The 15,576-nt window shown below is 37.4% G+C and overlaps 4 protein-coding genes, 1 non-coding gene and 2 pseudogenes across 5 annotated transcripts; 1 reads left to right on the plus strand and 6 right to left on the minus strand.

The window, feature by feature from the left end:
• LOC145496638 (galanin receptor 2a-like) overlaps window positions 1–3,182 on the minus strand; it is a 5,440-nt pseudogene extending 2,258 nt beyond the window's left edge.
• Window positions 3,183–5,508: 2,326 nt separating this feature from the next.
• LOC145496723 (galanin receptor 2a-like) lies at window positions 5,509–6,525 on the minus strand. Its single transcript, XM_081476492.1, has one exon. The coding sequence runs from the start codon at window positions 6,523–6,525 to the stop codon at window positions 5,509–5,511; it is 1,017 nt and encodes a 338-aa protein (XP_081332618.1).
• An 833-nt stretch (window positions 6,526–7,358) lies between these two features.
• Trnaa-ggc (transfer RNA alanine (anticodon GGC)) lies at window positions 7,359–7,431 on the minus strand. The gene has a single exon. It is a non-coding gene; the product is annotated as a tRNA-Ala (tRNA).
• Window positions 7,432–7,951: 520 nt separating this feature from the next.
• LOC145496815 (uncharacterized) lies at window positions 7,952–8,500 on the minus strand. Its single transcript, XM_081476598.1, has one exon. The coding sequence runs from the start codon at window positions 8,498–8,500 to the stop codon at window positions 7,952–7,954; it is 549 nt and encodes a 182-aa protein (XP_081332724.1).
• A 93-nt stretch (window positions 8,501–8,593) lies between these two features.
• Window positions 8,594–9,058, minus strand: LOC145496903 (prokineticin receptor 1-like). The gene has a single exon (XM_081476704.1). The coding sequence runs from the start codon at window positions 9,056–9,058 to the stop codon at window positions 8,594–8,596; it is 465 nt and encodes a 154-aa protein (XP_081332830.1).
• Window positions 9,059–10,375: 1,317 nt separating this feature from the next.
• LOC145484403 (uncharacterized) lies at window positions 10,376–12,956 on the plus strand (annotated as a pseudogene).
• Window positions 12,957–14,041: 1,085 nt separating this feature from the next.
• LOC145484411 (pyroglutamylated RF-amide peptide receptor-like) lies at window positions 14,042–15,558 on the minus strand. The gene has a single exon (XM_081463031.1). It carries the CDS (start codon window positions 15,213–15,215, stop codon window positions 14,262–14,264), a length of 954 nt encoding a protein of 317 aa, XP_081319157.1. The 5' UTR covers window positions 15,216–15,558; the 3' UTR covers window positions 14,042–14,261.
• Window positions 15,559–15,576: the final 18 nt, after the last annotated feature.

The following is a 15,576-nucleotide window of genomic DNA, read 5'->3' on the forward strand; positions in this document are numbered from 1 at the left end:
GTCGTCCAAAACCGTATTTTCAGTGGTTTTCGTTCTCGAGTCCAAAACGTAGGGATTTTGTTTCCCTGCCTCGGTTTTCCGTTTGGATTTTCGACCACATTTTGAGCAATTACAGCACTTCTTCAAGTCTTCTCTGAAAGACATGTTGTAATAACCAAATATTACTGGATTTAAAATTGAACTTGTAAAAGTAAAAAGATCTGTTATGTCATCAATGATGAGTAACATTGTGTCGTTTTTCTCCTCTTTAGTGTTGTCTTCCCAAGAAATTTCCTCGCTTTCTCAATCAATTGGATATTGCAAAGACACAACCTCAAAAGCTTGTAGACAAATCCAAATAAGTTTTGGTCCCCAACTTATGAAATAGGCGACAACGATTACAATCATCATTTTCACAGCACGAAGCTTTGCTTCAGCTATTTTTGAATTGATTACTTTACTTCGAGATCGCTGCCAGAGCACTTTTAAAACCTTGCTGTATGCCACAGCCATTAAAACCAGAGGAACTAAGAAAGCAAAAACAAGAAAAACACTTGAAGAGATTTGGAAAGGAACGCCTAAAGTCGAGAGGCAAAGCTCGTATTCTGTGTCAGCCGTAAGGTTCCAGTCAGCCTTTATGTACTTCATGCTGTAAGGGAATGGCGAAGAACAAAATGCTCCTTAAAACTATGAAATAATGACGGCATTTCGACTGTGTTTCCATGTGATGTATCTAGCTTTTAAAGGATGTACAATGTGGACATAACGATCAAAAGCAATTCCCAACAGGAGCGTGAATGTAACAGCCAATGTTGTGTAGGTTCCAAACGCGCCAAGCTTGCAAACAGCACTACTTCCATGTTCCACGGCGGTATATTCAATGGTTAGCAACATTGGTGTGAGAGCAAGTCTGAAAATAATGTCAGTTATACCGGGATTGAAGAGATGAAAATTTGAAAAGTTCTTCAGATGTCGTTTCTGGCGAAGAAGAACGCCACAAACAATACAGTTTGTAAACTATTATTTTCAGGTTTCTTCAATTTTTAAGATAATTTTGTACGTGGCCAAAATAACTCAATAGCGTGACTGAACTCCTTTAAAATGTTAGCCCAGTTCTCAGGCATCGGAAAGATCTGCAGATCTCAGATCTCAACATTCAGTTTAAAACACGTCATTCATTCCTGGTATTTAGAATGTTTGCCAAATTCTCAGCTATCAATTAATTAAACATGTACAAACATATCCACAGTTTGAACTGCACAACACAAATGAACAGCTACATGGATTAACAAAACTAACAACGTTTTTTTGCTGACCATGAGTTAACTCTTTAGAGCCTTTTCATGCATGAAAAAAGCCACTTTAAAACTGCCTTATAACGAAACTTTTGAAAAACATTACTTGCTCAATAAGTACAATTAAGACCGCAGAAAAAAAAAAAACACGAACTGGAGTATATTTACTCTAAATACTACAACAAAGCGTATATCAGTTTTAAATGAATTTAACATCAATACGACTTCTTGTCAGAGCTCTAAAACTCAATGTACAGTTACTCGGCTAGGGTTAGAAGGTTATAAGTAATGGTAATAGGACTGAGTGGAGTCCAATTCGGTCGGTTATCATAAGAGTGATAACAAAATCGGACGACCGCGCAACGGGAGTCCGTTTTGTTTATCACGAGTATGACTACAGACCGAACTGGACGACACGAAGTCTTATTACCAATTAATCATAAAAATAACAATTTCCGAGAGAAGAAGAATAGCCAAGTTATGAAAGAAAGGGAAAATTTGCATTAAAATACCTACAAAGGAGATGTAAACGGCGCCACCGCGCCTCTTACCGGCAATTAGGCGCCAAAAACACGAAAGCAAGCGCGCGCATGCACGCACGTAACTACAACTTTGAATGTGATTGGTTGATTTAAACTACAACTTTGAATGTGATTGGCTTATTGAACTGTCCGATAACAAACTGTCCAATAACATTTTGGCAAGTGAATTAGTGGAAAATAGGAGTTTTTTAAGCCAATCACAATCACAGAAATTGTAATTTTTATGATTAAGCTAGTCATTTAAACTATTCATTTATCACTTACATGACAGAATGTAAAACTAGTAAATTAAAAACCAAGAGATCTAGAATCCTAATCTCTTGTGATAATACATAAGGGAAAGTAAAAGTACATTTCGCAAATGATTCACAGAACACAGGAACATGACTCAATCTTCTTGAACTTCAACCTACAAACAATGTTTCTCGTTGAAAAGCAAGTTAAGCCTATCTTATACAAAGAGACCAAACACCGAAAGAGATTCAACCAAATGACCAAACGAACTTTGGCTATTTCCTTTTGTTTAATTCAAATTTTAGAGCCGTTATTTTAACTTGCATTATAGGGGATCTTTGTTTACAATATTTGCCTCAATAGCATAAGTAATTCAGTTAGTGATCAAGCTACAAAAATATCGGCTCTGAAAATTGAAAGGGCAGAGCACAATTAACTGTCCTAAGGATTTTGAGCACAATATATTGAATACTTTTTGCGCGACGCGGATTTAAAAACTAAAATATTTACAAAGGTAGAATGCATGAACTCATTAGCGCTTTCGCCACCCAGATATTGTCCAATTCCTCCTTGAATGTCACACCCAGTGCCAGAAATTTCACCAATTTGGTTTTATTTACACTTTGTGGGACTACTTGTGCGAAAATGTCTTGAGCAAAACACCTGGCATACCAGTCAAGCAGTTTACGTTACGTGGCCACTCACTGTAAGTTTCCTTGCTCTAACTTTTGATATTCCCTCTCGAATTTGTTCATGCTCTGTAGTGCTAGGTTCCAGCACAACTCGTAGATTTCCCCATATCCATTTTTTGCAACTGAAACCCGCAGCTCTTACGCGCAAAGAGCATGGGGACGATTTAGAACACTCGGTGACGTCACGCGTCCGAATGATGATGTCAGAGGTTAACAGGATGCAAACGCCTAGCTACTAGTTTGGAAACAAGGCTATTTGCTTCCAGCCTCTTCACCTTGAATTCACGTTATTCATCGCGTATAAACACCGTTTTAACAGAATTATGTGAAAAATGATAACAGAAAACACTTTTCCGAAGTGAACAAATTTGGTTATATTTTTATTACAATCAAGCCAGTTTTACATCGCTATAGTTGACCTAAAAGCGTACCCGGAACATGCTGAATTGCCTATAAAAACAAATTAAGAAGGAAGGTGGAAACTGTACAATTAAGTGAAATTCAAGAAGAATTTTTACGTTTTACCATTGGTATAATGAAAAGGTAAATAACTTACAATGCAAAGATTTTAAATCATAGGAAATCGCCATGAAAACAAGATTACACTAAATAACTTGGTAATGATCTATTTGAGAAACTCAAAACAAGATTCAAACTTCATTTTATAAAAAACCAACAAAACAGGACAAATGACAAATGGGGACAAATAAAAATGACAAATGGAGACAAATAAAAGTGCAAGGTTTATTTATTCAGATTTAAGCATTATAGAAAAAAATCCTAATTATGCTGGAGTTGTAATGAATGCAACAATATGAAACAAATGAGTTCGATTCATACAGTTGTTGGAATCCCAGTCCTGAGTTTTTCCTTCAACCGCTCTATATCGCAACGAAGAGAGCACTGAAACAAGTCATTGCAAGAAGTATTTCACAGTACTGCCAGAGGGTCGATTTTATTTCCTCCGTTTGGTTCATTCGTCCCGGAGTTGGACGTTTAAGTTGGACGTTTAGTGGGACGTTTTAAACGATGTTATTGGCAACTCTATTTAGACCTGAAGAAATCAGATAATTTAGGATAAGAAAGGTTGAATAGAAATAACGGATTTTTTAAGGTGTTAGGACTAGCCAACGCAACAAGGACTTAACGAAGCGTTAAAAATGTGAGGAGTGTAGCAATCAAATAGTTTCCATAAGGTCGTAATACTAGCAATAATGATAAATATTGCATAAAACGTACAACAGTTTTTAAAGACATGTTTCGGCATGCTTATGCTTACTTGTGCGGGATGTAATTCCTGTTATATTGGTGAAACCAGTCGCCATTTTTCTACCAGGATTAAAGAACATACAGTAAGCGATAAAAACTCGCATATTTTTAAACATCTTTCTCAATTTTCTTCATGCAGGGGCATGTACACACCTTCTTGTTTTCGCATCTTAGACTCAGCGAATAGCTCTATTGATCTTAAACTTAAAGAAGCCTTTTATATTAGTAAGAACAAACCTGACCTTAACAAACAGTTACATCACTTCAACACCTTTTTAACTCTGTAATTTCCGTTTCCACTGTTTTGTAATGCATATTGTAAATAATTTATTCATATTTTGTAGTATATAACTTGTGTCACGTATCATTAGTCACTCTATTAAACTGAAGATGGCATAAGCATGCCGAAACATGTCTTTAAAAACTGTTGTACGTTTTATGCAATATAATTCAAATAGTTCGTAAAATTAAAAAAGGAAATTACTTCTTTTCGATCCGACAGTTCAGGCGGCAATTATCCTATTGTGATTATAAATACTAACCTCTCTTGAAATCGTTATTACATGTTGTTTCAGTTTTCCTAAAAATAATTTTTCCAATTCTCTGCTACATTGTAAATTTTTTTTAAGTTTAACCAACGTAGTCATAAAAGTTACAATTTCCTCGATTTTGATTGGTTTAAAAAACTCCTATTTTCCACTAATTCACTTGCCAAGTTGTTATCGGACAGTTTGTTATCGGACAGTTCAATAGGCCAATCACATTCAAAGTTGTAGTTTAAATCAACCAGTCACATTCAAAGTTGTAGTTACGTGCGTGCGTGCGCTTGCTTTTGTGTTTTTTGGCGTCTAATTGCCGGTAGGAGGCGCGATGGCCTGATGTTTACATCTCCCTTGTAGGTATTTTAATGCAAATTTTCCCTTTCTTTCATAACTTGGCTTTTCTTCTTTTCTCGGAAATTATAATTTTTATGATTAATTGGTAATAAGACTTAGTCTCGCCCAATTCGGTTCTGTTTGTTTATTGCAATATGTTTCCTCGGCTTTGTGTTATTCTAATTAAAATTAAAATTCCCAGACAATGAAAATACGGCTGGAAACTCCCAGACATGCCACAGATTATCTCAAATCGATTATCTACGCAGTCGTAAAACGATAAACAATTTTAGCTTTACTAATTGTACTGCCAAAGATTGTCAATGTTTCTTTAAATTCACATTTACTGTTCACATAGTTTATTCAAATAATGTCAACACAGTTTATTATGTGTCAAAAGTGCACTGAATTCGCTAACAAGGAAACTGAAAAAAGAAATAAAACTGAACGGAAAAGATTTTACAGCGAAAAAAAGTTGGTAGACGCTGATTTGCTTTCATAAGCTCTGTGTTCAGTGTAACAATACAAAAGCTCGTCAGGTGCTTTAGTTTGTAAGGTTCGTTCGTTTCCTGCTGGAAACATGAATTTTTGGGACCCGAGGGCCTATACTTTGTGTACGTTTTTAAAAACCGCATTTTGCTCTTTTCATTCCCAAAAAGATGTTCTTTATCTCGCCTCTAAAGCTTCCATTATAATAGCCAAATATCAGAGGATTTAAAACTGAACTCGCTAATGACAATGCTTCAAATGTTGCCTCCAGTACAAACATCAATGGACCGTTGTCGAGTTCGGCCACTTCCTCTTCTTCGTTCTCAACCTTTTTAAAGGCGTCTTCTTCAAAATAAAAAACCTCCATGGTTTTCATAACAAGCTCGGGTCCCCACGTAACAAGATATGTAAGGACAATTACCACCATCATCTTTACAGCTAACATCTTGGTCTTCGCCGTCTGTTTGTTTATAGTCTTGCTACGAGCGCGACTCCATAAAACACTCACAACTTTACCGTACACGACTGCCATAAAAACCAAGGGAATTACAAATGAAAACAAAAGAAACACAGACCACGAAATACGTGAAGGCAGGCCAGGCATATCGTAGCAGCTTGAAATTTTTTCCAAGGTTTCGTCGTCCACTCCAACTTCACTTGTTATGCTGTACAAAAATGGAGCTGAACACAGTAGACTGTAAGTCCATGACAATGCAATTACGTTTCGACTATGTTTCCAAGTGACTGTTCGAGCTCTAAAGGGATGAACAATATGAATGTAACGATCAAAGGCAAGTCCGGCCAGGACAGCAAATGTAACCGCCAAAGTGGCATATCTACAAAACTCTCCAATTTTACACGCGAAATCGCTCGTGGCAATAAGCTGGTCTTCTAGTAGATCTGGAACGGCCAAAATCCGAAATATAATGTCTGTAATGGCTAAGTTTAGTAAATGAAAATTGGCAAAGCTCCTCAAGTACTTTTTCTTACGTACCAGTATCCAACAAATCATGGCACTTTCGAAAATTCCACAAATTATCAAAAACCCAACGATTGCAAAACGTGCACGAGAGATGTTGTCAGGACTGGATCCGAATTCGAAATCGTCGAAATCAGGAAGATTTTCGTCGTCTGTGGAGTTCCAATCCATGATTAATTAGGCTTCCTTTTCAATCACCGTAGAAACGCTTGCTTCAAGATACAACTTTCCAAACGTATTATCTACACCAATATACACGGTGCACTGAAAGTCTACGAAAATTGTTTTGAAATATTAAAAAGAAAATTCTGCTTGGAGATCTTTCAAATGGGACAGAAGCTTTTGTAAAAGGCAAAATGTGGTTTGGTTTTTCAACGGGAATCGTTTTAACCAGCTGCTTGGTAAAAAGGTGTATTCCACGAGTAATAGAGGCAACTGTAGATGGCTTGACTTTCCAATTCCAGCTTGACATTTGACGAAAACAGTGAAACTACTGATGAAAATTGGGCGACGTTTCGACCTTCAACGTCATCTTCAAGTGAAATTAGCATATATATAACATATATAAATTTAAAACGTGGGAATGCTAAAAGTGATAATACTGAAGCAATAACAGAAAAATGACAATGACGCTTGCTTTTGTGTTTTTTGGCGCCTAATTGCCGGTAGGAGGCGCGATGGCCTGATGTTTAGATCTCTTTTGTAGGTATTTTAATGCAAATTTTCCCTTTCTTTCATAACTTGACTTTTCTTCTTTTCTCGAAAATTATAATTTTTATGATTAATTGGTAATAAGACTTCGTGTCGCCCAATTCGGTTCTGATTGTTTATTGCAATATGTTTCCTCGGCTTTGTGTTATTCTAATTAAAATTAAAATTGATGTGAAGTTTATATGAAATAATTCATATATGAACTGCGGTTGTAGATGAAAGTGAAGAATGATCATCGCAGTTAATTTTCCAATTTAAACAATTGGAAAGAAGAAGCCTGAAAAAAAAAATCAGGGCTTCAACGGGGTTCGAACCCGTGACCTCCGCGATGCCGGTGCGATGTTCTACCAACTGAACTATGAAGCCACACATTGGGAGCGAGGTCAATTAGTCGAGCTCATATCTTCCCGTGAGGAGTGAAATGATGTGAAGTTTATATGAAATAATTCATATATGAACTGCGGTTGTAGATGAAAGTGAAGAATGATCATCGCAGTTAATTTTCCATTTTAAGCAATTGGAAAGAAGAAAAATTAATTCCCAGACAATGAAAATACGGTTGGAAACTCCCAGATATGCCACAGATTATCTCAAATAGATTATCTACGCAGTCGTAAAACGATAAACAATTTTAGCTTTACTAATTGTACTGCCAAAGATTGTCAATGTTTCTTTAAATTCACATTTACTGTTCACATAGTTTATTCAAATAATGTCAACACAGTTTATTATGTGTCAAAAGTGCACTGAATTCGCTAACAAGGAAACTGAAAAAAGAAATAAAACTGAACGGAAAAGATTTTACAGCGAAAAAAAGTTGGTAGACGCTGATTTGCTTTCATAAGCTCTGTGTTCAGTGTGACAATACAAAAGCTCGTCAGGTGCTTTAGTTTGTAAGGTTCGTTCGTTTCCTGCTGGAAACATGAATTCTTGGGACCCGAGGGCCTATACTTTGTGTACGTTTTTTAAAACCGCATTTTGCTCTTTTCATTCCCAAAAAGATGTTCTTTATCTCGCCTCTAAAGCTTCCATTATAATAGCCAAATATCAGAGGATTTAAAACTGAACTCGCTAATGACAATGCTTCAAATGTTGCCTCCAGTACAAACATCAATGGACCGTTGTCGAGTTCGGCCACTTCCTCTTCTTCGTTCTCAACCTTTTTAAAGGCGTCTTCTTCAAAATAAAAAACCTCCATGGTTTTCATAACAAGCTCGGGTCCCCACGTAACAAGATATGTAAGGACAATTACCACCATCATCTTTACAGCTAACATCTTGGTCTTCGCCGTCTGTTTGTTTATAATCTTTCTACGAGCGCGACTCCATAAAACACTCACAACTTTACCGTACACGACTGCCATAAAAACCAAGGGAATTAAAAATGAAAACAAAAGAAACACAGACCACGAAATACGTGAAGGCAGGCCAGGCATATCGTAGCAGCTTGAAATTTTTTCCAAGGTTTCGTCGTCCACTTCAACTTCACGTGTTATGCTGTACAAAAATGGAGCTGAACACAGTAGACTTTAAGTCCATGACAATGCAATTACGTTTCGACTATGTTTCCAAGTGACTGTTCGAGCTCTCAAAGGATGAACAATATGAATGTAACGATCAAAGGCAAGTCCGGCCAGGACAGCAAATGTAACCGCCAAAGTGGCATATCTACAAAACTCTCCAATTTTACACGCGAAATCGCTCGTGGCAATAAGCTGGTCTTCTAGTAGATCTGGAACGGCCAAAATCCGAAATATAATGTCTGTAATGGCTAAATTGAGTAAATGAAAATTGGCAAAGCTCCTCAAGTAGTTTTTCTTACGTACCAGTATCCAACAAATCATGGCATTTTCGAAAATTCCACAAATTATCAAAAACCCAACGATTGCAAAACGTGCACGAGAGATGTTGTCAGGAGTGGATCCGAATTCTTCAAATAAATACTCATCGTCGAAATCAGGAACATTTTCGTCGTCTGTGAAGTTCCAATCCATGATTAATCAGGCTTCCTTTTCAATCACCGTAGAAACACTTGCTTCAAGATACAACTTTCCAAACGTATTATCTACACCAGTATACACGGTGCACTGAAAGTCTACGAAAACTGTTTTGAAATATTAAAAAGAAATTCTGCTTGGAGATCTTTCAAATCGGACAGAAGCGTTTGTAAAAGGCAAAATGTGGTTTGTTTTTTCAACGGGAATCGTTTTAACCAGCTGCTTGGTAAAAAGGTGTATTGCACGAGTAATAGAGGCGACTGTAGATAGCTTGACTTTCCAATGTCAGCTTGACATAAGACGAAAACAGTGAAACTACGGATGAAATTTGAGCGACGTTTCGACCTTCAACGCCATCTTCAAGTGAAATTAGCATATATATAACATATAAATTTAAAACATGGGAACACTAAAAGTGATAATACTAAGCAATACCAGAAAAATGACAAACAATAGCTCTAAAATGTTCAAAGGACTTCATGAAGACAAAGGGATATGTTAAAAGTTTCACGCCCAGTTTGAAGTGCTATATGGAGATTCATGATAATTTTACGAGATAAGCGCCTAAACTTCAGTTTGTAACTTTACTTGCCAAAGACGAGTCCAGCGTTTTCGTTGCACTTTCCAAATGTCATACAAGTAGGAAAACAAAACAAGAAAATTTAAGCCGAACACATATAGTGATCTCACTAAAAAAGTTAACGTTAAAAAGCAACGACGTTTCGACCGTTCGACGGTCATTTTTAACTTGAAAAGTAAAATTTTTGCATTCGCCCAAATATATACAATCCATAATAGGAATGCTAATAGACACTGACTAAAACTCTGAAATAAGTACATAGAAACAAAACAAGAAATAATTAAGTAAATAGCTTCGCGCGGATCGAGTCACTCTGTCTGTTCAATTTTGGTTGAAGTTTACGAATAAAAAGCATTTCAAAAGTCAAACAGTCGAGTTAACCCTGACATTCTTTCACAATCCTGAAATTGCTTCCAATGGTCTCTGGATCCTTTCTGTACTCATCCTTGACGTTCCGGGGTGGGGGGGGGGGGGCACTGCCATATATGGGCTATATAGGTATGTGCCGCTGTGAAGGGTATGGTTTTCAAGCAGTTTACTCTAGGATAGGGTATATAAATCAGCGCGTTTGGGTCTAGAAAAGGCTATCATTTTTCACAAAACTGACTAGTTGGTTGAAGATTTTATCTAGACTAAGGAAAACACGAATTTCCACTCAAAAATATAAAGAAATCAAATCGGCAAGTTTAAATTTACTCAAATCAGCCTCAACAGTGTGGATAGATGGGGGAACTTGGGGAGTTTACTCTAGTATAGCGTAGCAAAATTCAGCTGATCTAGCCCTGGTATAGCGTAAGGGTTCCAGAGTCCCAGCGGCACATCCCCACCGAGAAATTCCCAAAGTACCCCCCCCCCCCCCACGGCCTTTACATAATTGCCGATTGTCAATCGCTTATGTTCCTCCACGCGTTGATATAGGTGTCGACTCGTGAAGCCGACATGGTCTGCATCGCGCAGACCACACTTCTAATAATAAACGTTTTGTTGATTCACAATTGTTCCTTTGGTTTGAATTGTCCTTTGATCTTCTGACTTGTGTAAACAGGCTGCACAACGGAATCAATCTTCCGACTGAGATCACCGAGTTGGTGTCTTACCGCATTCGCCGATTTCTGGTCTTGGAACGGTAAGACAATTCTGATGGAGCATCTTGTTCATCGGATACTTGTTGTTTAAAACACATTCTCAGTAACTTTCACTTCAATAAAATGTCTGATGGTGTTCTCTACGAGGGTTACGACACCCTCAGCAAAATGCCCGATGTTTCATCTGCCTCTGAATTCTTGTTAACACTGAATGAAATCCACCCCTCACTCAGCTTCACAATGGAACTCAGAGACAACGGAAAGCTTCCCTTTCTTGGAATGGTGATTATCAGAAATGGTCTCTGATTAGATATGAAGGTCTACGTGAAACCGACCGATACTGGGCTTTTACTGCATTACCAAAGCCATGTTGATGTAAGGTATAAACATTCTCTACTGAAGACGATGTTAAACCGTGCGTTCAAACTCCCCTCGAATTGGCGGTTCTTCCATCAACAATGTGAACGTCATAAAATGGTTTTTGCTCGCCTGCATTTTCCCAAAACCCTCGCAGAGAACACTACCAGACATTTTATTGAAATGAAAGTTACTGAGAATGTGTGTTTTAAACAACAACTATGCGATGAACAAGATGCTCCCATCAGAATTGTCTTACCGTTCAAAGACCAGAAATCGGCGAATGCGGTAAGACGCCAACTCGGTGATCTCAGCCAGAAGATCAAAGGACAATTCAGACCAATGGAACATAAACCTCCAATTGTGAATCAACAAAACGCTGTTTATTATTAAAAGTGTGGTCTGTGCGATGCAGACTATGTCGGCTTCACGAGTCGACACCTACATCAACGTGTAGACGAACATAAGGGTTGTGTCCTGGTGTACCGTTACACAGCGGGAATAACCATTGTACTTCTTTCTTTACGAACCTTTGCTTAGCTGTTGAACATTGTTGGGTCTTTTGTATCGGTTCTTGTGAACCGGTACACGAGGACAGAACCAACATAAGTGAGCAACAATCGCGGCAATCACGTAAAGGATGAGCCCGGAAAGGATCCAGAGACCATTGGAAGCAATTTCAGGATTTTGCCAAAAGAAAATGTCAGAGTTAACTCGACTATTTGACTTTTGAAATGCTTTTTATTCGTAAACTTCAACCAAAATTGAACAGACAGAGGGACTCGATCCGCGCGAAGCTACTTACTTAATTATTTCTTGTATTGTTTTCATGTAAATATTTTAGAGTTTTAAGTCAGGGTCTCATTAGCATTCTTATAATCGATTGTATATATTTGGGCGCATGCAAAAATTTTACTTTTCAACTTTAAAATGACCGTCGGACGGTCGAAACGTCGTTGCTTTTTAACGTTAACTTTTTTTTAGTGAAATCCGTTTCTAAAAATTTGTTGATTCGAACATAATAGTGAAGCATGTTAATTAAGAAATAGAAAACATGTACCGTGTTTCTATTTAAACAATAGAGTGTTTCTTGCGAGGAACTGTCGGCTGATAGTTGCCCCGCGGAAATTTGATGTTCTTAAAACAAATATTTGCCCGAGAAGCGAAACTTCGAGGTCAAATATGCTAGTTTTAAGAACATCAAATTTCCAAGGGACAACTATCAGACCGATAGTAAGTTCCGAGACATAAACACTTTACTGTCTTTATTGTTCACCACTAAATTTTCTTCCGCGCGCCAGTTCAAAAATAACATTGAAGTATTTTCAACTTTTTTAGATGAACGCGGTCAAAGCCAAATGAAAAATTTAAAAAAGAAAGTAAACAAAACTCACTTGATACAATTTCAACTGTTTATTTTTTTTTATAAAATCGCTTGTTTACAGGAAATTTTTCACGGACGAGTACTATCCATTCGGGTGTTTTCCCCGAACGGGCACCATGGGATGATGGTGTCTCTCCGCGAATAGACACTATCGCGTAACGTGATCAATTTAAACCAATAAGAATCGGAGAAAATTTAGTGGTGAACTATAACGAGTTATAGAAACACGAGTGGAAGTTTGGGAGAACGAGAAATGCTGTGGGAACAGTATTTCTCGTTCTCCAAACTTTCACGAGTGTTTCTATAACTCGATAGAAACACGGAGAACATGTTTCCTATTTCTTTTAGAAAACACCGCGACGAAAAAAAAGGAAAACAACTTGCTAGAAATCGAGAGCGAATAATCTAATTGTTTTAGTAAAATTCTTACTAAAATTCACTGCAAATAATGGTTTCCAGTTATTTCTTGACGTATTTATTAAACTTTGCGCCTGAAAAAGATCGCGCGGATTGAATTGTCATTTAAAATTGAAGTTGTGTGCGCGCGCTTCAGTTTTTTCGATTATTTCAACCTTTTTAAAAGTCAAGAAACCGTAAATGTCCTTCGTTTCGACTTCTCAGGAATTTAATTACCATTTGCATCAAAATTGTCCTCCAAATCTTTGGAAAACGAAAAAAAGTGCGATTTTTCGAAGACGACCTCGAGCCACTGCACACTAATGGCTGATAGTGTGCAATGACTCAGCCAATCAGATTGCAGCATTTGCTTCAGTGTTCAGGTGGAATTCTACTAAAACTCGATAGAAACGCGGTACATGTTTTCTATTTCTTAAATGCTAATCAAAACAAAAGAGATAAGTTATATAATTCTGATGTGATGTGAATGTGAGTTTCCTGAAATATAGTAAAAAAAATTCAGCCAAGTTTCTTAAATTTATCGAAAAGCAAAACTTTATAACCTGGGATAAATCTGGGAAAGAAAAGTTTTTAGGAACACCGAAAAATCTTGAAAATTATCCAAGGAAAAGCGAACCACCATCGGTACGTTATTTCAAACCAGGACCGTAGCTATAGTAACAGGCGAACCGAGGCACTTGCCTTGGTAAAAATTTGGAATTAATTTACTCGTTTTTTCTAATTAGATATTGCTTCTATAACAATATTAGTCTGGCTACATCCCTGTAATCCATCCATCAAACTTTTCTATATCGTTTCAGACCTCAACATTGACACCTTGGGAAAAAGAGTAATTTTTCACTCCTCCCCCGTTGATGATTTCAACTGACATAAATCTACCTGCTGTTACGTTTTTGATATCAATGTAGGGCAACAAGCCTCGTACGCAGACGTTTTTATGGCAAGTCACGCACTCCTAATAACAATGCGTGCAAGGCCAAAGAGACAAACTGCGTCACAAACTGCGTGACAAGGCCAAGCTGTCTACCTTTCTCCTTTCAACGTGCAAAACCAAGATCTTCTGACAAAGCTAAGCTTTGATGATGTCGAAAATGTCAAAATTTGGTTTCGTTCGTTACAACAGGGTATTGCAAATTAACCGATTCTTTTTTGTCACATAGCTTTCTAAAATCGGTCAACGCTTGCATTTCTTGAAGCCACCGCTGCAATCAATAGCCGCGGTCCACAGTTCTGTAACCATGATAATCATTGCAAATTGTAAAGTTTAATTAATAGGCAGTTGGCATATGTCAACCAACAAACTGACATATTGACAATACATCCTTCAAGCACGTCATTTTATTTCCCAGAAATGTAAATGTAACATTTGTTTACCAGTTACAATTTAGTCACTACATCGTCTACACTTATTGGCGCTCTGTCCTCCAAAACACAGTCACTTTTTGCAGTTTTTATTTTGTCGTCCAAAACCGTATTTTCAGTAGTTTTCGTTCTCGAGTCCAAAACGAAGAGATTTTGTTTCTCTGCCTCGGTTTTCCATTTGGATTTTCGACAACATTTTGAGCAATTACAGCACTTCTTCAAGTCTTCTCTGAAAGACATGTTGTAATAACCAAATATTACTGGATTTAAAATTGAACTTGTAAAAGTAAAAAGATCTGTTATGTCATCAATGAGGAGTAACATTATGTAGTTTTTCTCCTCTTTAATGTTGTCTTCCCAAGAAATTTCCTCGCTTTCCCAATCAATCGGATACTGCAAAGATACAACCTCAAAAGCTTGTAGACAAATCCAAATAAGTTTTGGTCCCCAACTTATGAAATAGGCGACAACGATTACAATCATCATTTTCACAGCACGAAGCTTTGCTTCAGCTATTTTTGAATTGATTACTTTACTTCGAGATCGCTGCCAGAGCACTTTTAAAACCTTGCTGTATGCCACAGCCATTAAAACCAGAGGGACTAAGAAAGCAAAAACAAGAAAAACACTTGAAGAGATTTGGAAAGGAACGCCTAGAGTCGAGAGACAAAGCTCGTATTCTGTGTCAGCCGTAAGGTTCCAGTCAGCCTTTATGTACTTCATGCTGTAAAGGAATGGCGAAGAACAAAATGCTCTGTAAAACCATGAAATAATGACGGCATTTCGACTGTGTTTCCATGTGATGTATCTAGCTTTTAAAGGATGTACAATGTGGACATAACGATCAAAAGCAATTCCCAACAGGAGCGTGAATGTAACAGCCAATGTTGTGTAGGTTCCAAACGCGCCAAGCTTGCAAACAGCACTACTTCCATGCTCCACGGCGGTATATTCAATGGTTAGCAACATTGGTGTGAGAGCAAGTCTGAAAATAATGTCAGTTATACCGGGATTGAAGAGATGAAAATTTGAAAAGTTCTTCAGATGTCGTTTCTGGCGAAGAAGAACGCCACAAACAATGCAGTTTGTAAACTATTATTTTCAGGTTTCTTCAATTTTTAAGATAATTTTGTACGTGGCCAAAATAACTCAATAGCGTGACTGAACTCCTTTAAAATGTTAGCCCAGTTCTCAGGCATCGGAAAGATCTGCAGATCTCAGATCTCAACATTCAGTTTAAAACACGTCATTCATTCCTGGTATTTAGAATGTTTGCCAAATTCTCACCTATCAGTTAATTAAACATGTACAAACATATCCACGGTTTGAA

The sequence above is a fragment of the Orbicella franksi genome, chromosome 1 (genome assembly GCF_964199315.1).
Source record: "Orbicella franksi chromosome 1, jaOrbFran1.1, whole genome shotgun sequence".
Classification (NCBI taxonomy): domain Eukaryota; kingdom Metazoa; phylum Cnidaria; class Anthozoa; order Scleractinia; family Merulinidae; genus Orbicella; species Orbicella franksi.

What these genes read in the sequence shown, in the direction of transcription:
- LOC145496723 (XM_081476492.1), bottom strand. Translation starts at nt 6,525, where the DNA reads ATGGATTGGAACTCCACAGACGACGAAAATCTTCCTGATTTCGACGAT.
- LOC145496815 (XM_081476598.1), bottom strand. Translation starts at nt 8,500, where the DNA reads ATGCCTGGCCTGCCTTCACGTATTTCGTGGTCTGTGTTTCTTTTGTTT.
- LOC145496903 (XM_081476704.1), bottom strand. Translation starts at nt 9,058, where the DNA reads ATGGATTGGAACTTCACAGACGACGAAAATGTTCCTGATTTCGACGAT.
- LOC145484411 (XM_081463031.1), bottom strand. Translation starts at nt 15,215, where the DNA reads ATGTTGCTAACCATTGAATATACCGCCGTGGAGCATGGAAGTAGTGCT.